The sequence below is a fragment of the Lissotriton helveticus genome, chromosome 8 (genome assembly GCF_964261635.1).
Source record: "Lissotriton helveticus chromosome 8, aLisHel1.1, whole genome shotgun sequence".
Lineage (NCBI taxonomy): Eukaryota > Metazoa > Chordata > Amphibia > Caudata > Salamandridae > Lissotriton > Lissotriton helveticus.
Genome location: NC_136069.1, coordinates 1,011,014,738 through 1,011,029,476, shown reverse-complemented (window position 1 = coordinate 1,011,029,476; position 14,739 = coordinate 1,011,014,738). Strand labels below are relative to the sequence as shown.

Sequence of the window (14,739 nt, the reverse complement as noted above, 5' to 3'; positions counted from 1 at the left end):
TTAGACTTCTTCTTGGTGCTCCTATTTCTCTTATTATTTCTATTATAAAATGTGTTTCTTTTTACGTTTTCCTTTGCAATCTTTGTTTGGTATTAGAATTTTTTCTTGTGTATCCTCATCCTCTTTGTGCCAATTTACATTTATGTTCCTTTTAAATACTTTCCCTGGATACTGGAATTCTCTTTGACTTTCTCTTTCTGCCGCCGACCACTTTCATCTCATCTACTTTTTTATCTATCATCTTTGTTACTGTTCATATGTTGGTATGAAATGAAATAAAGTATTGAATGCACAAACAGTCGTTGGCCTCTAAGGATTCCCATTAAAGGCTACAGTGCAGGTAGTCTCAACAAAGACATTGCCAGCATAGCTGCTTCAGTCACCAAAGTGTTTCTGCAGTACAACCCCATCCTTTCTATGGCTGTACCTCCACCTATTGGGTATCTCTGGGAAGCTACATTCCCATGTACGAAAGGGCACTCTGAGGGAGTCCACTAACTCTGCCTATTCTCCTGTGCAACCCATTTTTAGGAGCCATTTCGTCCATGTACTTACAGGCTCATGCAAATGATGACCATGCCTATCATGCCATGGGTGGCCTGAGATAAAGGGCTAAGATCTCACTGGCCACAAAGAGGGAGATCACCAGTTCGCGAAGCACAGTCTCCAGACAAAACCAAACACTGTCCCTCTCTTTTATACAAACATAGAGACATACAAATATATGTTCACGCATACATATTCATGGGTTGTTTTAAGTTGCTTGCCTTTTTCCATTCTGCTCCCAGTGCCCTGGCTCTCATTGCAATCGTCCAACTACACTCCTCCTTCTGGATTACAGATGTTAATGGTGCTTATTTGCAGCTTCACCATATTCTCAGTGGGGGATTGTTATGCCAGTGGCCATTACCAATACTCTGCTTGAATGAACTTGCATGGGTTCCAACATGGCTCCAAGCTGGGTGGAACTCAGCACCAGAGGGCAATATAAAGCTGCTACAAGGACAACTCAGAGTCCAGTGTGGGAAGACCTGGGGAAAATTCAGTTCACTGGCATCATGCTCATACACAGTGGTCACCAGGGTTTTCCACTTCTTTAGAACCTTTCGGCTCTTTTCAATGGAGGGACAGTCAGAGTCCCACCAATGGTTAGTGGGATATGCAGCAGGTCAATCTTGTGCACTTTCTCCAGTACACAAAATCCAATGAACATCTATTAAACATTTCCCTGGCCAGACCCAAGCTGAAGAAGAGTCTCTGAAGCCCAGCAGCCAAAGAACATCCAATACTCTTCTATCTATCCCACGATAAGTATCCCCAATTAATCCAAGGTCATCAACGTTTTCACCACTACTGGAATCAGTTTCCTTCTGCTTGATTGGTTGCAGCCACCAAAACTCAAACTCTGCTCCCCATAGTTACTAGACAAAGGACTCAAGTTAGTGGTGTAGTAAGAGACAACATGTTTTAGTCTCAAATACCAGATGTTTGAACTTGAAGTCAATCTAGCAGCACAAAAAAAGAAAAGAAAAACAATAGGAAACCCCTTTCAATTCAGATTCACGTGGCTGCTGCTTCAATGAAATTTCTGTAGGAATGAGGAAATTACGGTAAACAACCTTTACAACGCAACTTTTACAACGCAAACCATTACAACACATTGCGCTGGGGGGCGCTCTAGGATAGGGAATAGGTTTAATGTACTATCCAACACCTTCCCTACTATCCACGGGGACTGGAGTTGGAATAGTAAATTAAACAATTCACTATCCAGCGCCTAAAAGCACTATGCGTTGTAAAGGTATTCGTTGTAAATACCGCGTTGTAAAGGCATGCGATGTAAAAGCATGCGTTGTAATGTCATACATCCGGAAATTACACTTACAACAGCCAATTACTGGGGCAACTGAGTCTCGGCAATCACAGCTATGCATCCTGTGATTGTGAGTAAACCACTTAATCTCCCGCTCCCTAAGAAAAATTAAGGTGTCCCTGTGTAAGGCAAATGGTGCTCGTGTAAAGCGCTCTGATACCTGATACTGATGCATACATTTTTTTAGCTCTTGCCAAGAGTATCTAACCTGTCCTAAAAAAAATATGCTGCTTCCACAGTTCAGAGCTGAATTTCCTGAGTGTCCCTCTTCCTATTAAGCACTAAAACACCGCTCCCCTTAAGGATTTTTTGGTCTTTCCACTGTGTCATTTAGAGCCAGTCCGTGCCTATTTATGTTGGAATATACATTGGTAACAACAAGGCTCAAATTCCCGTCCTTCTAAATGTTGTCTTGCAGGGCACTGTCTAACTCATACTTCTTTCCTTCACAGTACCAGGACGCGCTCCTGAAGTTCATGGTTGATGTTGCCGTTCTCCTGGGAGCCAATGCCACCAGAGCTGAATCTGACATGAAGTCGGTGCTGAAACTAGAAATTAAAATCGCAGAGGTTAGTAATTAGAACGCGAAAGCATTTTTTTTTAAATACTGCAATTATAGCAAAAACATAGACAAGGAAGCCATTTTTGAAACGTAGTCTATTATACAATGAATATTCAAGGAGAAAATAAGAGAGAGTCTGTCAAAACCTATGTGATATACTTGTTCTGCCCACTCACACGAAAGTAATCAACGCCCACTAATGTCTCTGGAAATATACGCCTTCCTCTGCGGTTTTCACAGCTCTGTGAGTACAGTAATTGCTCCTTGGAGAGACCATTGATGCACATAGTGTAATCCTAAGAAATTTATGTGGCACAGTCACTATGGAAACACATTGAAAAGTAAATGCACTGCTGAGAAATATTCGTAAGTGATCGCATGCAAATATTTCAGAGTGCTATAGGTTTACACCATATCGAACACCCTGTTGTTTTACTGTTCCTGGCAATACATGAACACACTTTGTTTTTCTCAATTTCACTGGCCGCACATGATGTATTCTATGCGTCAAAATGTGCATATACTGCCTAAAAAGGTTCATATTTGTAATTTAATGTCCCCGCTGTTAAAAAGTTGGGCAATCTTCCTCTTGGAAGGGGAGTACATAGCATGATAATATTAGTTTAATGTTGATGTTTTATTCCGTCTCAAGCAATATTGCCTTTGTTCTCATGTGGAGTCTGGTGTCAGGATATTTTTCTTTAAAAGTGGTACTCAGTGCCATGAGCAGCATCCTTAAATGCACTCCTTCAGTATCCTCTGACAAATATTTTAGAATTTTTACTCTCCTGAAATTTCTTGCCCCTCTGCTTCCCCTTCTTTGTTTATCCTCATCCCTTTCCTTTTCTCTCCACCAACATTTTTCTATCTCTCTTTTTCTCATTATCACTCTTTCTCTCTCTCTCTCTCTCTCTCTCTCTCTCTCTATATATATATATATATATATATATATATATCTATATATATATATATATATTCACTGAAAAAACCATAGGTTATAGACCATATATAGTTAGGAATTAGCATTTACAAAACCTTAAAAATTCACTGACAAAAACCATAGGTTATACACCATATATAGTTAGGAATTAGCATTTAAAAAACCTTATTTTACTCACACAAAACCAATGAAATTCCATATATAGTTAGTTGTACTAACTATATATCACGCACCCGCAATCCACTGCTGATGATGTCACATATTACATCATTCATGACATGGTCAGTGACATCACTGATGACATCACTGATGACATCTCAAATGACATCACTGATGACATCACTGATGACAAAATCCAGTGACTGTATTTTTCTGTAAAGTTAAAATATGTCTTACATATTTATGAATGAGTCGATGTATAAGTGTCTGGACGAAGGATTTAGTAGGTGCATGACTGAATGTATGAGTGAGTGATTAAATGTGTCTCACTGAGTGCATGGGTTAGTGACTAAACTGTCTTAATTTGTGCATCATTATGTCTGTTGTTCTGTAAACTGCTGCATGTGTTGATCAGTAGCTATATGAGTAACTATATAGGTTATTGATTGGTTGCACAAGCATTTGTATGGGAGACTGAGTGTGTGTGTGGGTGGCTGGGAAGTGTATGACTCTGTGCATAGATGTATGGATTCAAAAGTGCATGTTGGAAACAGCTGTATGGGCGGTTGACTGTGTGCATGACTGTATTGGTGAGTGAATAGATATCTCAGTGCTACATGTCAAATTAAGTACATATGTAAAATACAGTACATGTGAGAGTTGACATATATAAATAACTGTGCATAAGAGCCAGTGAATGTGTGAGTGGCTGTATGGATCATTGTGAACTTGTATCCAGGATTGTATAAGTGAGTAAATATGTTTTAGTATATGTTTGAATAAGTAAGGTGTGTTTAACTGTATAGTTAAGGAAACGGAGGTGTGATTGATTGTTTGCATGACTGTCTAGGTGTGTGTGTAACTTCATGGATGAGTGACAATCTGTGAGTCTGTGTTTACACTGAGTGTATCTAAGGTTATATTAGAGTCTGAAGAGGTTCATCGTATTATCACATGAATGATTTTATCAGTGATGTCATCAGTATTGTCATTTGAGATGTCATCAGTGATGTCATCAGTGATGTCATTTGAGATGTCATCAGTGATGTCATCAGTGATGTCACTGACCATGTCATGAATGATGTAATATGTGACATCATCAGCAGTGGATTGCGGGTGCGTGATATATAGTTAGTACAACTAACTATATATGGAATTTCATTGGTTTTGTGTGAGTAAAATAAGGTTTTTTAAATGCTAATTCCTAACTATATATGGTGTATAACCTATGGTTTTTGTCAGTGAATTTTTAAGGTTTTGTAAATGCTAATTCCTAACTATATATGGTCTATAACCTATGGTTTTTTCAGTGAATTTCATTGGTTTTTTAATAGCTAATATCAAAACCTTTACAATGTATTATTCTTTAAAAAGAAAAATATTTTTTACATGTTTTTTATACAATTTTTTTTTTATTTTTTTTTGTTTCGCTCCCAGTACGCGTACCGGTTAGCTTCCCGTTAGCTCAATCCGGAGGCGCGACCCGGTACGCGAACTGGTAAACGTTCCTTTTGCGCACCTCTCGCGTTACAAAACAACATCGTGACGCTTCGCGTCAGCATGACGTTTCGCGTTCTCGCGTAATACGTCATATTACGTGCTACGTTCGCGTACCCGGAAGCGCAGCGGTACGCGAACCGGAAGCGATCCGCGGCGCGGCGCCGACCGCGTAACGTAAACATAGCAGGTCATGTGACTCGGTAATAACACTTTTCATTGGTTCATTTCACTTTTGGTTTCCTAATGATGTAATACAAGGTCATGTGATCTAAAATGGACACTTTTCATTGGTTTAGAACTTTTGTTTTTCCCAAATGATGAAAACCCCTCCTTCTTTCATCACTCTGACTTTCATCTTGGTGAGAGAAAGACCCTTTATTGAGACTTTGAGATGGCTTCATTAGTAGCTTCAGCTGGTGCTAGCCCACCACCTCCACCAAATCCAAGAAAGAGAGGACCACCTGCAGAAGTAATTTTGCAAGAAGAGGAAGAACAGGAAGAGGAGGAAGAGGAGGAAGAGCATGAGTTTTTGCCAGAGGAGCCCAGGAGGTACAATCGAAAGGAGAATTACATCTGGCAATTCTACAGAATTCCTGAGGGGCAAAAGAAAGTGAATGCACGTTACGTGTTTTGCCGCATATGCGGTGATAGATTGTCAAGGGGCACTGATAAAAAATACAGTTATGGCAATCATACTATGCATCGGCATATGAGTAGGTGGCACCCAAATAATTATAGTGCTGCCCAGCTACGTGACGAACAACAAAATCCCCTCCCAATGGCAAGAAGATCGGTGGTTCCAGAGGTGTCGGGACCAGAGGCGAGGGAGATGATCGCAAACATCCAAATGTTGTTTGGGCACGTAAAGCAAGTGTGCGTGGAATGTGGCACTTTCATCTGCTACAGAGAAAGTAGCATCACTTTGATTTTGCGAGCAATTCAAAATCATATTAATGTTTGTACGAAACGCACCAAAAAAGAAATTCTTTTTTTTTTTTTTGCTCCTGTTGAGCCCTTTATAATGGATCGTTTTTGTTTCCCCCCCCCCCAAAAAAACCAAAAAAAATTTAAAAACGTTCAGAAAATACAAAAAAAGTAAAAAAATGTTCAAAAAATACTAAAAAAAATATAAAACAACAAAAACATAAAAAAAAAGTTCTTTTCAGAACTAACTCCCCATTATAAAAAAATTGGTAGAATATTTGGAACTCTGCCAACCTCTATTTCTCTTAGTTCGCTCCCGGAGCGCTACCCGGTACGCGTACCGGAAGCTAACCAAAAAAAATATTTTTAAAAAAAAAAGAACAGTAAGTATAAGGTAAGCAAACAGACAGTTATGTTAAAAGAAAGACAGCTCTAGGGAGTAAACTAAGGATACTGTTACCTACAATCCACTGCTGATGATGTCACATATTACATCATTCATGACATGGTCAGTAACATCAACAGCAGTGGATTGTAGGTAACAGTATCCTTAGTTTACTCCCTATAGCTGTCTTTCTTTTAACATAACTGTCTATTTCCTTCCCTTATAGTTACTGTTCTTTTTAAAAAAACATTTTTTTGATCAGTCATAAACAGTGACATTAATAGAAACAGAGAGAGTGAACAAGAGTGAAGAACTATGGTCCTCCTCAGCCACCCTCAGAAAACCAAGGGGGTCAAGATACATCTACCGTGCCCCCTTCTACCCATTCTGAACATTATTTGCCCTCCATCTTGTATCTTGATTCGACCGAAACACAAAATGGTGGACTGCCATAACGCTGCTGGTTTGCGAACCGGGCAACTTCCCGGGAAGCGGTCCAAAAAAAAAAAGTTGGGAAAGTAATTCACAGACACTAAGAGTAATAGAGATGGAGTGAGTGAACAAGACTGAGGAACTAAGAGAACAGAGGGACTGAGAAAAAGAGTGGAAGGAGTTGAGTAAATAGGTAATAGAGAAAGGAATGAGGAAAGTAGCAAAGGCAGGAAACTGAGGATTAAAGAAGTGAAGCAGTGGATCTAATAGTAGGTGAATGTGATAGAAATGTAACGAAAAGAGTACAACTATTTACCTTGTAATTGCCGTTAAATTAATCACATTTTATTTCTATACTTTCAATCTGTGAAAGAGAGAACCAACATTTGAAAAAAATTAAAATATGTATTTAAAAATTACAAAAGACAAGGGAAAATATTGAAGGACAAATAGTTTTTCAACAACTTTGACACTGACAGAAGCTTCTGCTTCTCCAGGTCCTCTACACAATCCTAAAGATATACATTTTAAACTAACAGTATCTTGATGCAGATGAAGTGAGGCCTATCTTAAAACATGGTGCATCTTTTGCATTGCTCTTGTTTCAGAAAAGTGTCGCTTCAGTATGCCAATAACATGTCTCCTATCCAGAGATTTGTTTGAGGTGAGGCCTACTCAGAGTTCAAGATGAGATTTACACTTGTTGAAGTGTACAGAGGAGATAATATCTGTGAAAGTCTACTAATGAAGTGAGTCATGTCCACTGCACTCTTCAACAAAGTAGAAACCTCCTATGTTTCCGTGGACAGACCTAAACTTGATCTGCACAATGTGATTCGTAATGATAGGAAACACAGGTGATGTAATTGAAATATGTGCAATTTATTTTGCTCATTTCACAATCACATCACTTGTGTTTCCTTTGCTTAGGTATCTCATTGTGCAGATGTAGTCCAGCATATGAAAGAATACGTAGAAGTGCAGCACTGCATACAATAAATTTAACAATTACAGAAAACTCACCTTCTCCATGCCTCCTACACAGTTCTACATATACATCATAAATGCAAACAGTACAGAATTAATTATACATGTTAAATGGTTTATTTTTGCTGTTCTCAGAATGTATCAAAATTCACTAAAAACAGTGACTTGAAGGTATTCATCATGTAACAGCGGGGAAAAAAAAACACAATCAAAATGATTGTGTTTAAAAAACCCATACAACATCAGAAATTAAAATTCAGAACTCCTTAAAGTTAACTTACTTTCCATGACGTCCAAGGATGTCCTATGAACAGCTTACACTCTTTTGTGCTGTTATTACTTTCAGCCTGCCACTTTCTGAAAGAAAACCTCCATCGTTTTTAAAAACACGTTACATGCAATAAATGACTTCTTGCTCTCTACCACTATTTTCCACAAGGCCAAATCTAGTCAGAGATATTTATAACTCTTGGATTTCTTGTAAGCCAATCCCATCATTTGGCATTTCCGCAACTTTCAGAATTAAAATGTTGAAGATCATTTTCACAATCCTGGAATAGTAATATCTTCCCCTTCTTGCTCAGTCATGTTCTACATTTCCTATGACACTGATACTGCTTAATATGAAGCAGACTTACACTACCTCTATGAGTACTACAATTATTTAATTCTCTACATCACTTTTAATCACAAAGCAATGTAAAACAGTAGACAGCATTGCAGACTTACATTCCCTCTACTCCATGTTTTGATTGGCTGCTTCAATTAGCTTATGAAAAGAAACAGTTTTTCTGAACTCATTTAAAGTGCACATACATCTCCATGATGTCCAATCCTATGATTAGAAGTTATGTCTCTGAACTACACTTATCCTCAAGGCCAAATTGTGTAGGAGCCATTAGAACTTCTTGAAATTCCACAGATCATATCCCGAGATTATTTTCCTAAAATTTTGGTTTTAAAAACACCAGGTAAGAGTTTTTAAGGTCATACGGCAATTTTTTTTTGAAAATTAAAACAGAATCATTGCAGAATGACCAGCCATTTCTAGACTTTAAATAAGCTGTGTAATGTCCTGATGATATTGAAGGGCCGTCATGATATATAATTGCTGTAGTTACAAAAGTCCTTCCTGATATTGACAACTGCGAAGCTACAAATTTTTTTATTAAAGTTGTCAATTTTGTTCCATCAGGCCTACATCGTTGGAACATTAAAATGACGTACTGGCCATATGTTCGTATAAATAATGTGGACATCATTTCAGATTTACATTGGCTACACTCCATGTTGTGATTAGCAGCTTTTACTAGCTTATTAAAGGAGACTGATTTACTGTCTGGCAAAGTTAAATATATAAATCTTTCTGAGTCTACACTAGTAGTACTTGATACCATACAGTTCTCGCAGTCATGCTGCCATTGATAAGAAAGCCCAAACAGCTGATCTACATCTACACCTTCAGCATGTAATACATCAAGCATATACATTAAAAACTCCTGACAATCTTGCTGAATATTTTGAGAGAATTGTGTTTGGCCTGAACATCTATCTAACAGATTTCTAATTTCAGACACACTTTCTATGTTTCTTCTATCAGTGGTACATTTCTCTAACACAGAATTTAACAAACTGCAAAATCTTTGATCAGAATTGACCACAATCTCTTCTTTTACATTTTTTAGAGAAAACAAAACATTAATTACTACATTAGCATAGCAGTTGACACCAGAACTGTTTTCAAACTGAAAACCAACAACATCTTCAACAGAATCCTCTTTGTTTCTGCTTGTAATTTTAGGTTCATTCACTTTTTGTCTTTTTGCTACAACCTCCCCAGTATTGTTCTCATTTCTTCGTTTCCGGCCTACCAGACGTTTCTCAAACAAAGGAAACTGAGGCAAATGTGGCGCATACTCTCTTCTTAACCTATTGTATTCCTTAACACAATCTAGATCTGCACAAATGTTTCTGACATCACACTCAATCAAGTACAATCCCGATAAAGTTCTAACTCGTGACAATGCCACATATGCCATACCCTCCTTGAACACAGAACTGCCAATATTCACCAATGCAGTGTCTACACTTAAACCTTGCGATTTATGAATTGTCACCGCATATGCCAAGCAAACAGGGAACTGCTTACGGCGAACATATAAGTCTTTTACAAGCAAAAATCTAGCAGAACAACGAGCAATTAGCTGTACTTCCTCAATGCCATCAAATTTAATTTTTAAAAATTCAATTCCATCTCTATTTCTGTATTTCACAAAATCAACAACATTACCCATTGATCCATTTACCAGACCTCTTTCAACATGTAAATTCCTTCTTAAAATTATACGGCAGTTCAAGCACACATTCAGAGTCTTTTCAAAACCTGCAGTTTTAGATATACTCTTCTCTAATGAATCCAATTTTGTTTTCAGATTCTCAGACAAAATAATTGTTGATCCCATATGCTCTACTCTATCAATAGCTTCCACTTTCACAATCTCTTGCTTTTCTAAATGCAACATTTTGTTGTTAAATTTGGCACATTCTGCAAGAGTTGGCATCAAACATATTCCAGATTTCTTATCAGTAATTTTCTGAAAAATATTCTCAGGCACAACATCTTGTTCTGGATATAAATTTGACAGTAATCGTGCATGTAAAGCTTCTTTCCCATGCTCGGTCACTTTTCCAATTCTAACATCTTGTAGAATAGTCTTGTAAACTTCATCCTTTGCCTGACGCATATTTTCATGCAGTTCAGCATAATTGAAGTTTAACCATATATTGACGTTGCCAATGCTGCCTAGGCACTTCCTGGTATCTTCATGCGTGAGCATTTTGAACACAGGTTGCCCTTTCACTGGTGTCAGCTGCAGAAGATCTCCGAAAACAATGATGTGTTTGCCACCAAATAACACATCATACTCTGTTTTGAGAACTTCTTGCATCCTCAAATGCACAAAGGCAAGCATGACATTGGAAACCATGCTTACTTCGTCAATGATAAGAAGTTTCATTTTCCTCAAGATTCTTGAAACTTCAAAACAAGCATCTCCAGATAGCTTGTGATATTCTAATTTGTTGTCATGCTCCACTGGCAGCATCAGTAAACGATGTAAAGTAATCCCTTTAATATTATGTGCTGCCAGTCCAGTTGGAGCAGTGACAACACAAGACAGCGATGACTCTGTCCTTTCCTGCAAATAGCATGAAATTGCTTTAATGAGGAAACTTTTTCCAGTTCCCGCTTCTCCACTCACGTACAGTCGGACAGGCTTCAACGACGTACATGAGCACTCTTTCTTATCATGACTTAATCCATGATCAATTTGCATGGTAACTTCGTCATATATTTTCCTCTGCTCAACGTTGAGTTGCCTTTCCAACTCTTCTAAGTTAACCGCATCCTCTTGAGCATGTGCCATGGCTCTTTCCACCTCATTCATAGCAGTGGCAGCTTCATTTTCAATAAGAGGTCCTCCTAGTGGATCCTGACTCAATGAAGCAGAACTCTGACTGTCCTGAGAACTGTCTCTGGCAATCTCGGCTGCAATCGTTGCTTCCTGCTCAATTTCCGCATTCAACATTTCTACATATTTGGGAAAAGCAGGACATTCTATGGTCTCCTTGGCGGCATTGAAAGAGTCTTCGTAACAGAGGAAATCTCCAAGCAGTTCCTCTTCTGCACGCCAAGGCTTGAAAAGTTGCAAAAGTGCTAAATAGAAAAACTCCTTTTTTTCAGGAGATTCGCCACTCAATTTTCGATGGTTTATCAAGTGGCATTTTCTTTGCTTGACCAGACATCCCTCACTTCCTATTACAGCATACACTCCTTTCTCAGTATCTTCTTTGATGTTCCTCTTGAACATGTAATTTTGCAGAACCTCATACAGACAAACATTCTCTAGGTGACTGCTTCGATTTGGATAATATGTATCCAACATGTTTGTCTTCAAAATGTCGGTACTGTTTGGCTCCTTTTCCGCCAAATACTCAATTTCCCGCACAGGTTTGAGAACTCGATTACGCGTTGCAGCAAGACCAAGACTCGCCCAAACGATACTCCTGGACTTGGCATAGAGACTTGCTGAAGACAACCGGTCAGAACATTCGTACGCTCCGATTTCTCGATGCGACAACATCTTCAGACTGAAACTGTACAACTTCTTGCTGAGGCTCTTTTCATGGGAAATGTCCTCCCACATATCCTTCAATTCTGTCTTCTCTTTTTTGTTGATGTAAGACGTCACATACCGAGCCACAGCCATACAGTTATCAGCCACAAACTGTATATCCATGTTAGCATTCCACATGGACAAAATCACCGGGTTGTAGTCGTTGATGTACTTGGACTCTTCGTTCCTCTTCAAATTGTAAGTGTTTTTAGGTGATTTCTTCATCACATTATGTCGCAGCGAAGACATCAAACTGTTTACTCTTCCTTTAGAAATCACCGGTCGTGGAAAGCCGAAACGACATTTGGTGTAGAACTTGTCTTTGTTTCGGAATTTACGACGGCAGTACTTTCCACATCGATGGCTTTGGAAACGCAGAACTTTTTCTCTTAGGCTTTTCTTCTCCTTTGCGTTTGGAACAGCACACGTAGAATACTGTTGGATGAAACTCATCACTGAGTCTTCTGGATCCGTTCCAAATTTAGGTGCATCCTTGATCCACAGCAACATATGTATATGAGGAGCACCTCTTGCTTGGTACTCCTTTCTCCAGAAGAAATCCAACACCTCTCCAAGAGGTGGATTCTTCTTATTCATGATGAAAGACATCATAGCTTCAAATCTATGATTGAAGTACCTACATACATTGACTGGATCCAAAGAGCACAGTTCTCCGGGTGTCTTGAATTCGATGTTTTCTACGTTAGCATTTGCCTCTCGTAGAAATTGAAGTAAGTCTTCCCAGCCATACTCGGCACAACTCAGAGTGAGGAACCATGTGGGAGTACCTAAGTTCCTCAGCATACATTTTAAATCACCATGACGACGGTACCAGTACTCATTAGTACCACGCTGACACGCCATGAGATTAATCAGGTGAGAATCCAAAATACTATCTTGGACATTCACTTTATCCATAAAATCACTTGCCGAGATGTTTTGCATGTGTATACCACTTTTCAAGATGTGGTTCACTGCATATGACAGTCCAGACAGATCGCTTTCAAACAGGAGATGAAACAAATAAGGAATGCATTGTCGAAACCTAGCATCTCCTGCATACAATCGCAAAGTCCGGTATTCAGAAGCAGGAATTTGATGAGGTCGCTCATCATATCTTCCTCCCTGACCTGTTGGAAAAAGCTGTGGGAAACACCGAGCTTCCAAACTTTCCTCCCAAACACTAATGGGACTCCCTTTGGCTTGTTTCATTTGAAACAACTCAATAGCATTCCCCATGACTTCCTTTGAATGCAAAGGATGAACACTATAATGTTCATATATTTCCTCACTAGTAGAGGGTTCTACTTTCTCAATTTGACCAGCACACAAATCGCTATCCTCTTCCTCACTTACTTCCTCTTCTGCAACATATACATTCTTATAGTATTTATTTTTTTTTTTCAAATACAATGTTGCCTTTTTAACTTTCCTAACATCTACTAAATCTTGCCATATTTTCTTATTCTTTGTCGGAACCCCATTAACTAAGATAACCAGAGGTTCCTCTTCCACTTTTTCTACTCCAATTGTGTTAATGTTTTTCTTGAAATCTAGAGGCAAATAAACAACTCTTCCCTTTAATCCTCTCTGTAAATCTGATGGAGGCAATTTCCCTGTCTTTGGCTCCATTCTTACAATAGCCTGAAAGGGATGGATACTTTGAATCAAAATAGATTCATAAGTATTTAAGTCCTTCAATTCAGAAGGAATCTCAACCAATTCCAGATTATTATGAACTGCTCTAGCAGGCATCTGGTTTTGTTTTAATTTGTTACAACAATAAGTACACACACGTTGATCCAATCCCAAATCAAAACAATTTTCTACCATCAAGTATGTTGCAAAATCCTTCCATTCACTATTATTTTCCCTTTCACTTTTTGCATATAAATCCACTAACTTAGTCTGATTCTTATAATAAGTGCGTCTACAACACACACAAGTGAAATTAGGCCTCTCACTTGATTTCATGTCAAACGTCGCAATTTCCCTCTGGAAATTATCTGTACTGGAAACATGTACACTATCTTCCAAATGACCCTCTACTTCTTGCTCAATTTCAACATTCTCCTCTTTACTTCCAAAGTAACAAAACTCAATTTCTTCACATATATTCTTCACATCTATTTCAGAACCATGCAAAAGAGCAGCGCATAATTGTTTCAGCATAATTGCTGGACTCTTAGCATAATACAACAGTCTAACTAACTTCCTCACTTTGTTATGATGCACTGCTAGCATCCTGAAATGATGAAAAACACTCTGGCATACTCTCCTGGAAAGACAAGCCAGTGAATGACCATGCAAACCTGTCACTTCTCTCACTCTGCAAGGATCTAGATCTTGCAACAACCTTATTTTCTGCTTCAAACTTTTCTTGTTAAATGTCCGTACAAAATCACAAAGCAAATTGATGGAATCCTGTCGCACACTGCAAATACTACTTCACTTCCAGGTGTACACAGGACCCTTAGCACGTCTTCCTAAAACCTCATTACCTAACAACTCTTCTGCCTCTGTTGTCACAAGTTTTTCTTTTTCAACTGGACAACCATCTTTCACTTCATAAGCACGACCACTGATGTCAACTGCATGCACCAAATCATTATCCTGGAAATAACTCTCTTCATTAAAAAATGCCTCACAGCTTGAACTATGTATCCATTCTCCAGAAAAAACTTCACAAAAATTACTACGATTAACTATTCTCTTCCATCTACTATTTCTTTTGAAATCAAAAATTGCCTTGTTTAGCTTCCTAATTCTATTGATTATCAAAATAAATAACTTACGTTTAAT

General features: G+C 38.4%; 1 protein-coding gene across 1 annotated transcript in view; it reads left to right on the top strand.

The window, feature by feature from the left end:
• PHEX (phosphate regulating endopeptidase X-linked) overlaps positions 1–14,739 on the top strand; it is a 1,501,811-nt gene that overhangs the window by 618,501 nt on the left and 868,571 nt on the right. The window contains exon 7 of the mRNA XM_078657844.1: positions 2,326–2,442. Within this exon, the coding sequence (XP_078513970.1) occupies positions 2,326–2,442 (117 nt within the window). The remainder of the gene's footprint in view (positions 1–2,325; positions 2,443–14,739) is intronic.